This window comes from Sesamum indicum, linkage group LG8 (genome assembly GCF_026168435.1).
Source record: "Sesamum indicum cultivar Baizhima isolate 11 linkage group LG8, ASM2616843v1, whole genome shotgun sequence".
Taxonomy (NCBI): Eukaryota; Viridiplantae; Streptophyta; class Magnoliopsida; order Lamiales; family Pedaliaceae; genus Sesamum; species Sesamum indicum.
In genome coordinates this window covers 5,296,470-5,317,138 of record NC_142664.1, presented here as the reverse complement: position 1 = coordinate 5,317,138, position 20,669 = coordinate 5,296,470, and the positions used below count along the sequence as shown (strand labels likewise).

General features: G+C 37.9%; 1 protein-coding gene across 1 annotated transcript in view; it reads right to left on the bottom strand.

The window, feature by feature from the left end:
- The window catches only part of LOC148787134 (hAT transposon superfamily protein), a gene marked incomplete at its 5' end in the record, with an annotated part of 83,605 nt that extends 67,918 nt beyond the window's left edge, over positions 1–15,687 (bottom strand). The window contains 3 exon segments of the mRNA XM_088883493.1: positions 15,043–15,208; positions 15,210–15,408; positions 15,411–15,687. Coding sequence (XP_088739619.1) covers positions 15,043–15,208; positions 15,210–15,408; positions 15,411–15,687 — 642 coding nt within the window.
- Between the last annotated feature and the right edge of the window lie 4,982 nt (positions 15,688–20,669).

The window sequence follows — 20,669 nt, the reverse complement described above, 5'->3', positions numbered from 1 at the left end:
AAAACTCTTCCAAGAGTTGCCCCAATTTCTATTGTGCTGTACAAAATGGCCCCAGTGGAATTACAAAAGCTCAAAAAGCAAATCAAAGAGTTGTTGGGGAAAGGGTTTATCAGGCCGAGTACTTCACCGTAGGGAGCACCAGTGCTATTTGTGAAGAAGAAAGATGGGAGTATGAGGTTATGCGTCGATTACCGCCAATTAAATAGGGTAACAATTAAGAATACATATTTGTTGTCGAGGATTGATGACCTGCTAGTCCAGTTAAAGTGAGCTACAATATTTCAAAGATCAATTTAAGGTCAGGGTATTGGCAGTTGAGGATCACAGAGAAAGACATATCAAAAATAGCTTTTCGTACTCGTTATGGTCATTATGAGTTTTTGGTGATGCCATTTGGGTTAACAAATGCACTAGCGGCGTTTATGGCGTTGATGAACCGTACATTTTAGGAATATCTAGATCAATTTGTTATTATTTTTACAGATGACATCTTGGTGTACTCGAAGAATAGGGAGGAGCATGAGCAACATCTGAGGATAGTGTTACAAATTTTTAAAGAGAAGGAGTTGTATGCTAAATTTAGCAAATGTGAATTTTGGGTAAATCAGGTGGTTTTCCTTGGGCATGTGATATCTGGTGATGGAGTTATGCCTGACCCTTCAAAAGTGAAAGCTATTATGAAATGGAGAGTACCAAAAAATGCAATTGAAGTCCGAAGTTTCTTAGGATTGGCTGGATATTACAGGAGATTTGTTGAGGGTTTCTCTATAATTGTCGATCCTCTGACCAAGTTGCTGAGAAAGGGGATAGCATTTTAGTGGACGGAACAGTGCCAACAAAGTTTTGATGAGTTGAAAAAGAGATTGACCTCCACTTCGATTTTGGCTTGCCGTCTGGTAGCGGTGGATATATAATGTATACTGATGCTCCTAAATAGAGTTTGGGATGTGTGTTAATGCAAAATGGAAAGGTAATTGCTTATGCATCCCGCCAGTTGAGGAACTATGAATTAAATTATCCCATGCCTGATTTAGAGTTAGCCGCGATTGTACATGCACTGAAAATTTGGAGACATTATTTGTACGAAGAAAAATTTCAGATCCTTATTGACCATAAAAGTCTAAAATATATCTTGACGTAGAAGGAATTGAATTTGGGACAAAGAAGATGGATAAAATTGCTGAAGGATTATGATTGCACTATTGACTTCCATCCAGGGAAGGAAAATGTGGTAGCAGATGCTTTTAGTAGAAATAGTTCAAGTAAATTAGCTAATTTGGGGAGTCACAATCAGACATTGCTATTGGAGATGAAATCTATGAATGCGGGACTAGAGGTTGATTGGATAGCAGGTTTGTTGGCAGTCTTGCAATTTAAGCCAAACTTTGTGGATCAAATCAAAGAAGCGCAGACTCGAGATCCTTTCTTATTATGGATGCTGGAAAGGATAAAATAGGGCAAGAACCAAAATTTATCGATAAGAGTTGATGGAGTGATAGTGAATGGGGAACAAGTGTGTGTGCCTGACATAGGTGGGTTATGAGAAGAGATTTTGCGAGAAGCTCATAATGCACCATATGTGATGCACCCTGGTACTACAAAAATGTATCAAAATTTAAGACCTTACAACTGGTGGCAGACAATGAAGAAGGATGTGGCTGTTGGCTAAATGTATGATATGTCAGTAAGTACAGGCAGAACATCAGGCTAAATGTATGATATGTCAGTAAGTACAGGCAGAACATCAGGCTAAATGTATGATATGTCAGTAAGTAAAGGCAGAACAGGCACCAACAGGTAAACTTCGACCTCTGTCAATACCAGAATGGAAGTGGCAGAAAATCACTATGGATTTTGTCATGGGGTTGCCGCGTACATTCAAGAAGGATGAGGCTATTTGGGTAATTGTAGATAGACTGACGAAAGCTGCTCATTTCTTGCCGATACGAATAAATGATTCTTTGGATAAGTTAGTTGAGTTATACATTTCCGAGATGGTGAGATTACATGGAGTGCTTGTATTTATTATGTCATATAGAGATCCTCGACTTACCTCATGCTTTTAGGGAACTTTACAAAGGGCGTTAGGCACAAAAATACATTTCAGTAGCGCGTTTCATCCTCAAATAGATGGGCAGTCAGAAAGAACGATTCAAATCCTAGAAGATATGATGAAAGCTTGTACAATAGAGTTTAAGCGCAACTAGGATGATCATCTATCTCTAATGGAGTTTTCATATAATAACAGTTTTTACTCTAATATCGATATGGCCACATATGAAACTTTATATGGAACAAGGTGTTGTAGTCCAATCTGTTGGGATATAGAAGGATTAAGACAACTGGAAGGTCCTGAATTGGTGCAAGAAACAACGGAGAAGATATAAGTGGTTAAGAAGTGTTTGAAGGTAGCACAAGATCGATAGAAAAGTTATGTTGATAAACACCGAAGGGCGATGGAGTATGAAGTAGGTGATAAAGTTTTCCTAAAGGTATCTCCTTGGAGGGGAAAAAAATTCAATGGCCCCCCAAAACCAGGCCAAACCCAGCCAAAAAGAATTCCAAGTTATACTGCAAATTCCACAAAGACAAGGGTCGTGATACTGAAGACTAATTTCAGTTGAAAGATGAAATCAAGAGATTGATTAGGCAAGGTACCTTGAGGAGTTCATAGCAAAACAAGAGGGCAAAAAGCATGAAGAACGTAGTCCTCTGTAAAGGAGGAGTAGATCTCGAAGACGTGAACATAGACATGATAGTCCAACGAGAAGGATGACCTTAGTGATGATAACCAGCCCGCAACGGGGTAATCTATACAATTTTTTAGGAGGACCCTCCTGTGGAGACTCCTCGAGCCATAGGAGAAGGTATGCGAGATTATAAAAAAGTCAAAAAGGGCGTTTAAAGCCCTCAGTGTTATCAATTGCCATAGATGCCAATGGCATAACCTTTGATGATCGAGACGTTGCAGACATACTCTTCCTGCATAATGATCCTATAGTTATCACCATAACTATGACCAACTTTGTTGTGCAAAAGGTATTAAAGGATAGTGGCAGCTCGACTGATATCATTTTAAAAAATGTGGTAGACAAAATAGGCTTACCAATGGCAGAATATAAAACCTGTTAACACCCCGCTCATGGGGTTCAGAGGAGGGAGCATAGTCCTTGCCGGAATCGTAAGCTTGCCAACATCCCTCGGGATAGATCCATGTCAAAAGACCATGATGGGCAGGTATTTAGTTGTTGACATACCTTTTTCATATAATATTATAATGGAAAGACCTTCCTTGAATCAGTTTCAGGTGGTGGTATCAACTTACCACCTAAAGATTAAATTCCCGATGAGCAATGAAATTTGACTGGTGAAGGGGAACCAAGAACAAGCAAGAAAATGCTTTATCATAGCAACAAAAGGGAGCTCTGGCCTACCAAAAAATTCTGGAGCTAAAGAGGAAAAGAAGGTCTCAGATCTTAACCTTGAACTTGAAACCAAGAGAAAAAAGGTGGAAAGGATTGAACCTGCTGAGCATAAGATAATTGATCTAGTCCCAGGTAACAAAGAGCGAACAACTCAGATAGGAAACAAACATCCTTAGGACATGGAATTGCTCTTGATTGAGTTCTTGAGAAAGAATGTAGACATGTTTGCTTGGTTAGCTTCTGACTTTCAAGGTATCAGCCCAAATGTCATTAAACATCTTTTGAATTCGGATCCAAATACAAAACCAGAAAGGCAGAAAAGAATAAATTTTAGGCCAGAAAGGAACCTGATTATTAAGAATAAAGTAAACAAATTGCTAGCAACAAGATATATTCAGGAGGTTTAATACACCGAATGGTTGGCAAATGTGGTGATTGTCCCTAAGCCTGGGGAAAATGGAGCATGTGTATCGATTTCACAGACCTAACAAAGCTTGCCCAAGGGATCCCTATCCCCTGCCTTGCATCGACCAGCTAGTGGATTCGACTACAGGCTATGCACTCTTAAGCATGATGGCCACTTTTTAGGGATACCATCAGATACTTTTGGCAAAAGAAGATCGGGTCATTCGTTACAGAGAATGGCATATACTACAAGGTTATGCCCTTCGGTCTAAAGAATGCTGGAGCAACTTATCAAAGGTCGGTAAATCAGATGTTCAAAGAATTACTTGAAAAAACCATGAAGGCATATGTTGATGACATGTTGGTCAAGAGCATGGAACAAATACGACACTTAAAGCATTTGGAGGAATCCTTTGCAATTATGAGAAAGTATGAAATGAAATTGAGTCAAGCAAAGTGCACCTTTGGGGTCAGAGGAAGAAAATTTCTAGGATATATGGTCACAGAGAGAGGAATAGATGCCAATCTAGAAAAGATTAAAATAATTTTCTAGATGCCAACCCCCAAATTTGTGAAAGATATCCAGAAGCTAGCTGGCAGAATGACATTCCTCTGCAGATTCATTTTTGAAGCTGCAGACAAAGGTTTACCATTCTTTAAAATTTTTAGAAATGTCAAAAACTTTAAGAGGACCCTGGTGTGATAAGGCTTTTAATGATTTGAAAGAGTATCTGTCTTCCCCTTCCCTATTAGCAAAACCTATAGAAGCAGATTCATATACTTGTACTTGGATGTGACTGTACATGTTGTAAACTCTGTTTCAATAGAACTCCTCAATCATGATCAATGACTAGTTTATTACATGAGCTGCATGCTCTAAAGAGCAGAGAAAAAATACTTATTGATTGAAAAATATGCATTGTACTAATAGTTACTCCCAGAAAGTTGAGAACTTACTTTCAGTCCCATCCTATAATTGTGTTAATAGATCATCCCCTTAAACAAGTGTTAACAAAACCTGATGCCTTAATGAGATTAGTTAAATGGGAACTTGAGTTAGGAGAATTTCACATTAAGTTCCACTCGCAAACAACTATAAAAGACCCAACTGTTAGCAGACTTCCTAGTCGAAATAAATAGCTTGGAAGGAGGGAAAGATCAAGGAAAATGGCTACTTTAGGTAGATGGATCCTCAAACTCAACTCAGGAGGGAACAGGGATAGTCCTCAGAGATCCTGACGGTATTGAGTTCGACGTAGCAATAAAGCTAAGTTTTTCTATAACAAATAACGAGGCCGAGTATAAGGCACTAATAGCAGGGATGAAATTGGCATTGCAACTGGGAGCTATGGAGGTAATCGTCTACACAAACTCTTAGCTAGTCGCACAATGGTTTAGGAAGACTTATGAAACTAAGGAAGCAAGCATGATCAGATACCTTCAAAAGGTAAGTAACATCAAATAAGCTTTTGAAATGTTTGAATTGCATCAAGTTCCAAGAGAGGAGAACGAGAGGGTAGATGCCCTATAAAAATTTGCAGGCGTAGCTTTGAGGGTAAAATCCAGGAAAATCACCTTATTAGTATCGGAATATATTGAAAACAGAGACCTCCCTAATGATATATTTACCTAACACCAAGAGGATTAATGTTTCCTATTGATCAATGTTCAAGCTCCTAATTATGACTGGAAAGGTTTGGTCATAAGATTTCTCCAAAGGGAAAGATCCGCAAATGAAGCCCAGAACCGTTGAATGAGAATTCAATCGACTAGATTCATATTGTATGAAGGGGAGCTGTACAAAAGAGCGCCACAACGGTACTGTTGAAATGTGTGGATAAAAAATGAGGCTGATTACATACTTAGAGAAGTGCATGAACGAAGCTGCGGAGATCACTGTAGAGGAAGAGCATTAGTTTAGAAGATCTTAAGGTAGGGATACTTCTAGTCCACATTATTTAAAGATGCACTAGAGTTCTTGAAGAAGTGCAAAAGTTGTCAATACCATTCCAACATATCTCACACACCTCCAACCAACCTGGTGGTTATCCCAGTAACATATCCTTTTGATCAATGGGAAATTTATATCTTAGGACCCTCTCCCCCAGCTACGGAAAGTGAAAATTTACTATTGTGGCTGTAGAACACTTCACTAAATGAGTAGAAGCAGAGGTTGCAATCAAGATAAATGAAAATAAAGTAATGAAGTTCCTCTGAAAAAATATACTGTGCAGGTTTGGGATTCCAAGGATACTGGTATCATATAACGATACTTAGTTCCAAGGAAAAAAACTGCAAGAATGGTGTCAAAAAATGAAGATACAACAGAATTTCACCTTAGCTAACGTAATCATATTACAACACTTAGAAACCCGCTTGGAAGGTCTCAAATGAAATTGGACAGAAGAACTACCAGGCAACTATGGGCATATCGCACTACTGTTAGAAACGCCACAGGAGAAACTCCTTTCTGCTTGGTATATGGCTCAGAAGCAGTGATCCCAGTAGAAATTGGAGCAAAATCTGCACGAGTTGAATGATCAGGTGAAAGACGCCGAACTACGTGGATGGATTTGATATTCCTACCAGAGAAAACAGAGTTGGCCTATATGCATATATAAAAGTACAAAAGGCAAGTAGAAAAGATGTATAACAAGAGGATGAAGCCAAGAACCTTTCAAGTGGGGAACTTGGTCTTCAAGAAGCGCGAAACCTCCAAACATGTTGGAAAACTGCACCCGAATTGGAAAGATCCTTTCGAAATCATAAAATTAGCAAAGAATTAAGTGTACTGCCTCCAAGAATTGTTAGGAAAATATCTCCCGCGACCATGAAATGCACAAAATCTCAAAAAGTTCCACGCATAGTCTTTTCCTGGTCCCGCGACCACGCTTAGTCTAAATGAAGAGACTTCGATTATGTTGCATGAAATTCTACCTCAGAATCTTAAAGGCTAATCATGTTCGAAGAGGGCCTTATTTCTAAGTCGGAAAAGGTCTTAGGTCGGTATAGACATTTTTATTCTAAGTCTGAAAGGGCTTACATCTAAATAGACAATTTGCTACTAAGTCCGAAAGGGCTTATGTCCAAAAAGGACCTTCTTTACTAAGTCCTAGAAAGCTTAGGTTTGAATAGACACTCTATTTCAAAGTTTGAAAAGGCTCAGGCCTAGAGGAATATTTAACTCAAAAGCTGAAAAGCATAAGTCCAGAAAGACCCCTACTTACTAAGTCTAAGACTATATTCAACAACAATGTTGAGGAAAAGCCCTAGGGAGACTTTACCATTCAGACAATTGAAATAACACCAGGAACATGTAAATCATGAAACTCAAAGCAACAAGGTAACCTCATTTACTAGATGCAACTTATATTGAGTAATTAGTCATGTACTACATGCATTTACATATGAAACGTCATACGCAAAAGGAATCCATAACATCCAAAGCCATTTAACAAACATGGGCATTACATAGCTCAGAAAGTATCCAGCACCTCCAGAAAATGTCCAACAACCAACCAAAACATCCAAACATCTAAGGGCACAATTCGCTCAATACCAAACAACACAAATGTTTCAAGCAGGCTCCTCAGCATCATAGCATCTTTAGAAGCAGGTTTAGTAGTCGCAGCATTTGGATGGGAAGGATTAGGGCTTAGACTGACACTCACCTAAGTATTTGGAACTGGAACTTCAGTAGGGAGTGTTGAGTCATAATCCTCGGTAATCACAGGCTCCACAAAACAAGGCACAATTGGTGCACCTTCAGGAGCAACAACTTGATCCCTTCTTCCTTAGCTGCTTTAGCAGTCAGACGCTCCCTTGCTTCGTCGTACAAGGCATCAAGAAAGGTACGAGGTAACGAAGAGTAAAACTTATCAAACATAGGGACTTCCACCTCAGCAAGAATGTCTGGGTAATCCTTACCATTCTCATCCTTAGTAATGCTGATAAGGCTTGTATCGAAACATTCCACGAAGCCCTGGCTAATACACTTAGCCCAAGCAACCAAGATCTCATCATATACTTTCATATCCACCAGTTGATCGAACACTGGGAACTTTATAAAGGCCCAGGCACCTTGGAGCCTACTATTCACCACAAGTTCTTTGCACCTCAGCACTAGAGTAGAAAAATTTCTTACCTTCTGCCACACCCGCCTGGTGAAATGACTCACAACCCACCTCCTTAGAAGCCATGAGATCCTTAAATTGAGCATCGAGCTGCTCGTTCCGCTTCTTTGGAAAATCCTTCATTTCGAGAAGATTCTTCTTCTCCATGTCTCTCACCTCCTCATATTTGGCAACTAATTCTTTAACTCTGAAATTGAGCACGTAGCACTTCATTTTGTTCCTTCAGCTCCTAACTCGAGCCTTGGCTGCCTTAGCGTTTTCTTCCTCCTTAAAAGCTTACTCACAAAATTAGGAGTCTGGAGAGTCACACCATGTGAGATATGGCTCACCGGGCAAAAACCAGAGGTCACAGGACATCAAAAAGAGAATTAGATAGAGTACAAAATGAAGAGAAAAAAATCCAAACCCCTATGAGAAATTTGGCCCTATGTGACTCCATCTGAGGTAGTGGGTTCGGCGAAAGCTTCATTTGGTCCATGGACAAGAGAATTCCATGGTACAAGTCAAAGGAGGCACCATTCGTAATAGAACCCAAGATGGAGGAATTTTCATTAACATTCCAGTTGGGGCGAAGCAAGGGAATAGGATTCGCAGATTCAGTAGGAGACTCCGTGGTAACCAACCAAGTCTCTCTCATTTCTTTGAGCATACCTTCCATCATTTCTAGCTGCCTCCTTATAAGCATGTACTTCTGTCGGGATAGAAACAAAGCTATCTTCCAACTTAACAATAACTGGGGGTTTCAGATGAGGAGCAATCTTGGTTTTTCCCTTAGCAAAATCACCTTTAGAAGTCCTGTTAAATTTTTTTAGCAGGGGCAGCGGTCCTTGGTTCAAATATTGAAATGCATTTGTGTATCCATGGAGCTAAGGGGAAGGTCATCGCCATCATCATCTGCCTCATCAGAGTCATCAGCAGCTATCAACTTTCTCTACGCCTCGTACAAACGCCAACAGTGGAAGAACCTCCTCTCCCACCTTTAGGAATGGACTCGGTATGGGCTATGACAACAGTTGAAAGCATTGGGGGCGTAGAAAAGGAGTCGGACAAAACAACAATGTCATCAGAACCATTCAAACCATGAGGGGAACCCTCAGAAAAAGAGGGTACCCTTGTAGAAACAGGGACTGCAGCAATAGGGCATGAAGGAGTAGGACACTAAGAAGAGGAAGATGCTTGCAAGTGACGGCGAGCACTATTCCAAAGGGCACGAGAAGCCATTACAATGTTTTTTGAGATAAGCAAATCGAAGGTCAGTAAAGACAACAAAAAAACAAGACAACTTCATAGAAATAGAGGAAGAGGTATACCAAGATATGAGGCATCCAAGCCAAAGGAGGCTAAAGTAGGCCAACTACGAAAAAAAACTTGCTCGGTCATAATAACTTGATAATCATATTCATACTTAAGAATCTCCTCCCTTAGGAAGGTATCATCCCATTAGACAGGACCCACGGGTTCTAAAGGAGTTTTAGTTAAACTCCACTTGTTAGAGTTAACCAAAGTTTATTAAGTGGGGGACGGACATAGAACAAACAACTCTTCAAGTTTGTATACGATCTCTTATTGTTATTCACTAGCTTCAGCCCACTCCTGCTGTTCAAGTAGAAAAAACCCTTCTCACCTATACTGAGTCACATGGTGAAGAGCACAAAAGTTATCAATCGAATGATCAATACCTAAATGAGCTATCAAAATTACGAAGGCAGAGATGTTCCAAAAGAACTTAGGGTAAGTTGGGTTATGAACATATGCGACCTCAAGTATCCCCTTAATCAGAGGATGTAGGGGTAAACGAAGGAAGTCTAGTTTCAAAGTTGGGAACAAAAACGGTCCGACACTCAAAAGGAGGAAGATGCAGACAATCATCAGGTGAGGGCCTAACAATAATATAATCATCAGGCACATGGAACTTGGAATGCAGAAGATCAACGTTTGTGTGGGTTAAATAAGATGATGAAGAGAGGAAAGGGCAATCAGAAGCCTCAGATTCTACAAGAAATAAGTCCCCATTCTCATGGTTTATAATAGGAATGGCGTACATGGCATCCCTAATTGGATTGGGACCAAACAAATCCACAGGAACACTACTGACCATCCTAGCACTCGAAGAACTAGACTACGAAATAGCTAAAGGATGATCTAAAAACCCAGAAAGAAAGGGTGAAAGGATACTAACCTGATTAGAAAAAAGGGAAAGAGGTTAGCTTCATTAAATTACTAAATCTCAAAATTTCTCACAAGCAGAGTAGTTCAGAAACGAAGGGTTTCTTAATAAAGAAGAGTCAGCATTTAAAGAGAATGAAGGGGCCCGAACACCCTCAATGATTCCGATTGGACACAACCCTGCAAAAAAGCAACTCATTACAATAGCACATGTTGATGAATAACTGGCTGGCAGACACAGGCACATAATGGATGATGAAGCTGCCAGGAAATTTTTTCAGCCAAAAAACTTGATATGACAAGTGACACAAAGAGACGCGATTATGAAAGTATTGGAGTTCGATAGTCTTTTGTTCCACTTACCCAACTGTAGTATAGACAAACTTTGTAAGTAGGGGAACTTCTAATGTGGGGATATTTCCTACATCCCTTATTGAGACCTTCACCATCCAAGAAGAGACCTATAAAGGTCAAGGTAATTAGCAGCATTGAAGGTCTCGTAATAAAAGGCAGGACCTTAGAGGACCTATATAATGGAAGTATGTGAAGGTCACTGGAACCCTCTGAAGACAAAGGACAGAATGTCAGAAAAGCACAGCCAGAACTGCCTGCACTACACTACCCGCACAGTGTTAGTCCCCTAGAGACCTCCTATCTTTATCAGCGGCCTTGGTACGATCCATGGTGATCCGTTATATTAAAACACAATCCAATGGATCATATTACATTGTAAAACTATACCCTTACATATGAATATGGTTCTCCACCCCCTTAATCAGGTTTGAACACTTTATCCAACTCATATACTTTCTATACATTCTTAAGGATTCTCACTGACTAGCCCGTCGGAGAGCCATAGTCGGAATTCCTCCCGCCTGGCTCTAACATGTGTTTGTCTTGCAAATTTTTAGTGACAACCCCATATCTTGCAAATAGTTGACCCGGAGACCTTGAGAATCCTTTCACTTACTTGTAGATACATTCGTATTTCCAGAACACAATAATACTGAAAATAAAGAACATATCTTCAATAGTTGCAAATTGTGGAACCCCTAAATAATAGTATTTTCACAAATTTAGAAAACACCAACCTTACGTTATCATTTCATGTATATACGATAACTCAAACAAATTATTACATATACTACACAAACTCTGGGCATTCCGAGACGAACTTAACAATATGATATACACGAATAGTAAATCAAATTTTCATAACTCTCTTTCAATCATTAAGGCCATCTTTATTTTGGATAATTAGTCCTGCTATCATAGCTAATCATCTCTTATTTCATGTTTACTTGGGTGTGGGTCAAACCATGATTTTGCTTTCAAGACCGGGACAAATGTCTAGATCACAATACAATCAACAATGTTATTATCACAATTTTAATCACAACTTAATACATCCCACTCTAATCATATCACCCAAAGTAAAGGTGGCGTAACAGTCTTAATCGTCTCTTCCGGAAAGAAGTTAAACATAAACCTAAAAGACCAATCAATATTAAATGGTGTCCACCACCTAAAACTTAAGTTAAACATTGATGGAGCTTCCAGAGAAAATCAGGTTTAGGGAAAAAATTCTTGTTCGGACAAGATTTGGCCGAATTAAACCAATCACATAGCAAATGCATCATATTTACTATGTGATTGGTCACTTTTGCTGAATTGTACATCAATCACACTTACTATGTGATTGGTTCAGATGCAGCCGAGCAGGTCCAAACTAGAATTTTTTCAAGTTCAGAAGGATCAAGCAGAGTAATTCGAAATTCAGAAGGACACTTCATTTCAAGATTTGCTTACTTCATTGGAACAACCACAAACAACATTGCATAAATGTGGGTATTGTGGTTTGGACTCCAATTTGTAGAAGACTTGAAAATAAGAGATTTAAGTATTGAGTCTGATTTTATGTTTGTTGTTAATAATATGATCAGTCACCACCAGCCACACAACCCGAAAGTGTGGAATTGTCTTCGGGCATGCCGGAGAAGCTTATCTAGGCTCGATCAGATCACTATCCAACATTGCTACAGGGCAATTAATCACTTTGCAGATCATCTAGCTTCAACTTTGATGGGGGTATAACCCATTTAATTAAGAAAAGGACAAGCATACCCTCTTTTCTAGTAAAAGAAAACACTAAAAATACCACTAGATGCGGGCAGATTACCCGACCTGCTCCTCAAACCCGCCATCCGGACCTGGTTGGCGGGTGCATCCCCTTACCACACAATCTCTGACAGTAGAGCTCTTAAGATAAAGCCATGTGGCCCACTTGGTGAAGTACATCTGCGCTTATAAATACCCTCTTTCCAAAGCACTTATGGTATGACACATTTATTGCTTTCTACCTCATTTATTATTTGAGATCGCCAATTATCCATCTCGAACTCAAATTGACTTGCTCATCAGAGGGTTTTAGATGGGAACACACCCAGCTAGCCTAACGTTCGTGTTTCTTCTCAGAGACCACTTAGATATTTGGAAGGAATATTGTAAGCTCGAGACCAACTTTTTAGAGGTCATATAATTTTATCTGGATCAAGGTTCAACTGCAGCTATCCCGGAGGACTCAAATAATTTTATAGTTGCCCAACCTCGATGGCAAATTTTCTCTAGGATGATACTAACAATTATGTAATGAGGTTGTAGCTCTTGTTTTTTAACTTCTTTGTAACAACTCTTGCCTTATCGATCTGTTATGCTTTAAAAAAAAGTAAATACAAAGGAATAGATCAAGAGAATTCCGGTATTAGCAAAAAGATTGAATTATTATTTATGTATGTAATATAAGAGGATCGTGACATCAACGACCTTACTTCGTTCCTCAAGAGTTCCAATGATCGTCCCAATTAGAAATGATTTTTGAAACGATCGCATTATCCCGCATATTATTTGTAGTAATAAGATCTTATAAGCTATATAAATTAGAATGTCATATGACAAAAATATCCCCATTTATACCCTCACACATTCAAAACCCACACCCACACTCTGTCCTCCCTCTCTCTCTCTCTCTCACACACACACACACACACACACATACATACACACTCTTTCTCTCTCCAGGATTAATTTATTTTTTTTACTATTTAATTTTTTTAAAATTAAAAAAAAAGAAAATACTTCATTATTTAATTGGTAGTGATATTATATTTACTGAAAAATATCAATTCGATCAAAATATTTTAAATTGTACGACTAGAAATAATTATTGAATTGATTAGAAAAAAATATCAATTATATATTTATATTAATATTCGACTAGCACGAATATACATATATATTATTTTTATTCAAAAGTTTAGGTAATAATTCATGATTTTTTACTATAAAAAGATTATTTATTAAATTTATATTTGGAATTAAACTAATATGTACTATTTATAAAAGCGTTTAAAAGTTTTTAAAGCATAATATATTAAGAAATAATAACTTATTTGATTCTAATAGTATCATGCCCATTTTAGTCATCTTAACAATAAAAGACCTTATTATGCCAAACACTCTAACATCTTATAAGCTTTAACACTTATTTTATCCAAACACTTTAAAAGCTTATTTTTAAAATAAGATCCAACATCTTATAAGCTCCTAAAAAATATCTTATAAGATGGGAGTTTATAAGATGTTTTAAAAAAATTTAGCCAAACACCTTAAAGAAATAATTTTATATAAATTTATTAACATTACAAAAATTTATGGGAAAATTATACTCCCCTAGCCCGAGGTTTCATATAATTACACATAAATCTTCTGTGGTCTGAAAAATTCTATCTAGCACCCCTGAGATTTTTGCTTCCATTTAACAAATAAGTGCCTCGTTAGTCAAAATTCACTGAATTTGTTGATATTTACAAAATAAAATTGAAAAATATTCTATATTTACTTCTAATTGATTTAATACTAAATTATAGCAAGTCAAATAAATCTTTTTATAACCAAACTACCCTCATATATCTTCGCACGTTAATTCATGTAAGGAAGTATATTTTCACCGTTATAAGAATAGTTTAGTTCGAAAAGAATTGTTTGACCTGCAGTAAGTCAGTTTTAAGTCAATCAAGGATAAATATCAATTTTCATTCAGGTATTTTGTTAATATCATTAAATTCGATGGATTTTGACTAACGGATAGATTTATTTATTATATGGAAGCAAAACTTAAGGATGCTAGATTACATCAAATTTCAGGGGAGAAGAGTGTAATTATTCCTAAATTTATTGGTCTAAAGTCTTTAATGCATTTTGGATTAGATCGAGGAGTTGCAGAATATATGGCATGTGGATATATTGACGAGCGACAATTTGAAGAACAAGGCATTCCAATGCGCGGTACCTTGATTTTGACTGTAAACAACCTATCCGCTTATGGGATAGTGTCTGGATAGAGTTTCGCTGGTGTTATGGGGCGTCCACTTTATATGGAAGACACGCGTGCATTCTACCTGCAGAAGACGCGCTACTTTGACTGACAGACGGTTCCTCCCCCCGGACCATCCGTACCATAGGAACAAGAAAACATTCACTAAGAACTGAGTATAAAGGAAGGTTGAATGGCCAAGATTGACAGGATGACAGATCCGCTAATAGGTTGAAGAGTTTAGTCGTACGGTTGAAGTGTTGTTGTCACTCCCGGACGGGTATGGTAGAGAGCATAAGTGGACAAAGAAAAGTATCTTTTGGGAGCTCAAGTCTTGGTTGACGCATCTGATATGACATAATCTTGATATCATGCACATTGAGAAGAATGTGTTTCACAATATATTCAATACCGTGATAGATATAAAGTTAAAAACAAAGAATACTTTGAATGCATGGAAGGACCTCAAGATCATATGCAATTGACTGGAGCTTGAGATGGACGAAAAAAGGCCGAACGTGATGCCCAAACCTATATATACCTGAGCAAAGAGCAGAAAATGCAAAGGAGTTTTACTCTTTCTCCATCTATCCTCCAATACTTTGTGCACAACACCCCAAAAACTTGATTCCTCATAATCTTTTTTCTTGTCATGCTTATATATCACTTCCTTCACTTTAGATATCATATTATCCCACATATCATAAACAAGGCTTGTCTGTATCAGTTACTCTAAGCTTCTCATAAATGGGCTCAGTGAAATCAAGAATATAATCAATCGAATCCCTCCATAAATGATCAAATAATTTTTCTTTAATATTTCTTGCTTTACTAATATCATCATCACGATAGCACGACCATTGCTCACCAATAAACATCATCTTTAATTGTTGCTTTATGAGTTTAATGTCTCAGCAACAACAAGCAATTTCAATTTTGAGAATTCATTAAACATAGCAAGCCTCATAGAATACTTCATGATAAAATTTCTAATTATCAAAGCTGATGCAACAATCTCAGTAATCCAATGACATTCTTCATATGTGATTCCATTTGCCTCAATATTGTTTGCAGCACATATATTCTTCAAAGCAAGATTGAGAGTATGAACTGCACATGGTGTCCAAAACACATGAAGATATGTTTGTTCAACCAATAAACCTGCTGCTTTAGAAATATTATCTGTGATTATTTAACATGTGCTTGTGCTCGTGGCATTGCATTCAACATGCTTTATGTGCTTGAAATATGTTTTGCGCATTTGATCGCTTTGAGTAAGCATGATGTTATTGATTGCGTGATTATGTGCTTTAAAGTACATAGTTTACTTTTGTTAAATTAAAATTTTGGATATTTTATTTTTCTAGAATATTTCTAAAACTTTATGATTTCAATTTCTTTGCCAAAAAATTAAATTGGGGTTTTCAGGAAACAGGCAGCATTAGCAGTCGCTGTCGGCATCAGGGGCGTGCAGGGCCTTGCGCTGCTGCTCAGCTGCCTACGAGCTGGGTACGCACTCACGCTTGGTGCCTAGGCGCGTGGGTGTGTGGGCACGTAGGTTGGCTAGTTGTTGGTAGCTGATCACATCTTTTGCACCATTTTTCCCAAAAAAAAAAAAATGGATTTTTCATTTTATTCATTTTTTCAAATTTATACTTTTGGTCTAATTTTTATTTTGGTTAAATTAAATTTGCCTAAAATTAATATAAAAATAATTTCCAAATAAAAGAAAATTGTACAATAGGTCTACGAGGGAATATCCATTTTTTTAATTGTATTATTAAATGTGTATTTTTCTACATATAATTGTGTCAATTAATATTTATGATATTAGATATCATTTTTATAATGCATGGTTTGCGTTATACATGATGGATGTTCATTTTGTAAATAAATGTATCGTATTTGTTAATTGGAATGACAATGGGGATGATACAAATGTTGGAATGGGTGACCAAAAGCCAATTGGATTGGCGGTTTTGAAAACCATTCAAGCAATCTTTATTTAAAAGATTTTGTCCTGATGAATATGGTAAGAATTCATCGTCGGCACATGTAACTGTTGTACTTACCAAATTACGTCAAGCACTGCTTCGACGTCACAACAGATGCCCACATACCACTTTAACAACCGTGCAATAGTTGGACTGTGCATTGAATGATGATCATGAAACCAACTGTTTAGGGTTGAGTTTGAAATGTTCTAAATTGAGGACTTCGAGATTGATTTGCATTAAGAGTTGCATTCATTTGATGAGTGTCGTGTTTCATCAGTGAAAGATGTGTGATGTGTATGTGATCTTAATGGGTCAATTAGCTAGGTGTCGAATCGACTAAACTGACTCGTGGGGGTCGTCATATGGAAGTCTTGGAGGCTTGGTCGGTATGACTTAAGTCCCCGACTCCGATAGTACGGGAGTAGTCCTCAGCCTTGAGGAATCACGACAGTTACGTGCATGTAATGACTGTATCTTAGATTTGTTCGAGAGGTGATCATATCTCAAACATGATCATCGTAAGCCTTGTCTAGTGCAGTCAAAGTATGTAGCTAGGACGATGAGTTCCAAAAAGAGGATCTGTCCCCTGTTAAAACGCGACAGAGGTATCTCCTATACACTTAGAGATGTGTTAATGCTCTATAAAACTGGGGCCAGAATCATTGGTCAAATAGGAAAAGAGGCTCCTAGGTTGAGCAATTTAGTGTAATGCGATCTCAAGTATTAAGCATAGGTGTCTAGTCCAAGATGTCAACCGACACTCAATTCCATGTCCTAGACTAAGGCCGGGAGACAGTAGACGGAAGGACCGTATGGACTCGGGAGCCCAAAAGTTCACATGGATTTTCGCTTAGTATCTAGTGCCATGGACTGTTACTGGACAGCTAACCATGGTGACGGGCTTCTTGATCAAGGATTAATCAAGAATTATTAATTAAATTGCATTTAATTAATAATAGTGTTGGACACTAGCCCAAGTCTAGCTGAAAGGTGAATCTAAAGAGTCACATACAAATCACCGAGAAGGGACGAGGAATTAATTGAAAATTAATTCCATAAGTAATTGGGATACTTATATATGAGAGGGATATTGGACTTGCCCTTATTATTTGCATGCATCGAATGTGCGAGATTTAATTAATTAATTTGGCTTATTTGTGTGCATTGGATGCATGAGGCTTAAATAATTAATTTGATTTATTTGCGTGCATTAGATGGACAAGACTTAATTAATTAATTTGGCTTATTTGTTTGCATTATTAATTTGGCTTATTTGTGTGCATTGAATTCACGAGACTTAAATAATTAATTTAGTTTATTTGCATACATTGGATGCACGAGGCTCGATCATCCATTTGAGTTGCAAATTTTAAACTTATTGTTTTCTGCATGTAATTGTTTGTCGTGATATTGGATATCGCGATATTTTTGTGATGTTCATTTCTTGTTTAACACAATTAATTGTTATTATGTGCTAGAATGAATGTGAATGGATGATCACGGAGCCCTAGACCGTTTGTATATCTTTTAACTTTTGTTGGATGGGCCCGTGTGCCCTTGTGATTTTATTTTCTCCCTCCTCCTCATTTTTAGCATTGGAATAATAAGCTTCCTATCTCCCTCCTAATGTACTACCCCCAATTTCTGATCGGAGTTTCTTATTCAATTGTAGTGAGAGTAGTATAAGACATTTTTGGTGAGGTTTTTATTTTAAGCAAGCGCATGGAGAAGAAGGCCCATGGAGAAGACAACCTATGGAGATATCACGAGGTCCATCTATATGTTGATGGGTAAATTACATTTCTGTAATAGCATAGGGCCACCCTAAACTGACGATAGATTCACTGCAGGTTCAATGGGTATCATAGGTTGGGCTCGTGATCATCCAACAGGGGCATGCTAGGTTTCATTGGAGGCGATGCATTTGTTTAATGCTTTAATATTTAATACTGATGTATGCAATATTTATATGTAATGAGGTTTCTGTCAAACAACTCATAATTAACTCTCAATTGGTTGGACTAAGTTGAAGTGTTAGGGGCCCAAAATGGACTTGGATCAAAATAGTTTGATCTGTCCAAAGTTTCCATCCACAATAATGTGGTGAAGAAGCTGCCGCTACCCAAGTTTGGTCTCACGAGCTGTAGCACATTTGGACTAGAGACAAGCTGCACCGTTATTGTGAACAAAGGAACACACCACTGTTTTTCTGTCTCACGAGTTGTGGGGGGTGTCAGTTGGGGTGTTATTTGGTTAATGGATTGAGTCCAACACTACACAAATATAAAGCTTATAAATGGACTTAGATCGAAATGGCATTTGGATCTGTTGAGGCCTTCCATCTATAGCAATATCATGAGAAAACTATCACTATCCAAATGTGGTCTCACGAGTCGTGGAACATTTGAAATAGTAGGTAAGCTGCATAATTCTTAGGAACAAAGAAATACGCACTTTGTTTCCCTATCGCACAAGTCGTGGAGGGCGACAATTGAGGTATGATTTGGTTGATGGGTTGGGCTTAACACCGAGTACCATGTTTCGCTTGGAGTCCTCGTGATCATGTGAAGAGGTGAGGCAAAAGATCTTGGGAATCTCATGGGATGAAAATGGTATTGGATACCTCCATGAGGCTTTTTTCATATGAATCGTAAAAGTGGGGCATGGCAAATTCGCTTGTGGATCCCAAGTCCACTAGGAAAGAATTTTCTGAAACCCCACTTGAGAGTGGTGGGAAATAGTGGGAGAAGTTAACGACTAAAGATCGAGTCTTAACTCAACTCAATATTTCTATAATTACTTGTTGTTTCTGCTTTTCGCTTAGAATGCATGTCTAGGATATCATTTTTTAATTTTCTTTATTTTGAGATTTATTTAAATGGAACACTACTGCTTAAAATTGACTGCGAAAATCGGAGGATTATCCTCGCTTTCGAACCTAAGCCTATGTCATGAAAAAATCACTTCCATTTGACTTGCAAAAGGAAGTCCTTGCTTAAGGATTGTTTGATGTTCAGGATTAAGGCATAAGGACAATCGCAAGGTCCGCAGCTCATACCTACTTCTATCACTCATGAGCAGTATGATAGGCTAGAGTTTCTTGGTTCAATAAATGCTTCACATAAATCAACTTTATGCGGTACTGAACTGGCATATTGGATATGCCGCAAAGGAGGTATTTTTTGAAGCCAAGATGATTGAGGATCATATGTACATAAACATGGGGTTGAGATGCTATCCCTTGTGGAAGAGCTCGATAACCTCAATGTTGATCTCGAAACGGTGATGTACATTGACGTGATCGTTTAGGGCCCTTCATCCCTTCTTCGACCTGTGTGTCATAAACTCTAAATGGGTTTGAGAAGACCATTTCATGAGTTGATAAAATGGTTGGACCAATATGAGGCAACGATTGAGAATCTACGCCGTTGGTATTGGACTTGGAGGCTTCAACCTGAAAAGCGAAAGGGAAGGGAGCCAGACGCTGAATGAGAAGAAGGATAAAGCTAAGTCAGTCATTGCAAGCACTTTGAGCACTCCTGTCGCCTTGATGGGCGAGGGTAAAAACGAAAAATGGAATAGCGGTTCGACAGTCAAAATTTACTTATGATGTTTGAATGAAATTGCCAAAGGGCGTTGGAAGAGGGGGTGTCGTGAACTCCCTTCACCCAACTGTAGCATTTTTTGAGCAAACATGATTACCGTTATTATTCCCAAGTGTTGGACGCTTGCTCTCGAAATGCATTTTTGGAAATGGTTTATAGAAATGAAAAGGAATAGAATGCTAAATCAAGTAGTCTTAAATCTAAGGAATGACTAGGCCATTATTGGAAAGACAATAAGATTAAGTAAACTTAGCTATTAGTATTCATGTTGAAATAGTATACAATTATGTAACCCAGTGTAATCAAGTCGTTAGTAAATTGTTGGAGAAATTAGACTACAAACTTAATTAATAAAAGATTCTCTCAGTCTGTTGAGTTATTAAATTGTCATACTACATATAATTGAATTATGGATGCTCAAACTAAATGAATAAATGGATGGTCAAGAACATAACTTACAGAAAATGGCATGCATGAGCTAGGGCCATATCCCTCTAGTTAGAATGAGTAGGTTGGTAGATTCAAAAGTCTAGCAATAGATGATTTGAATTTACTAACTTATGAAT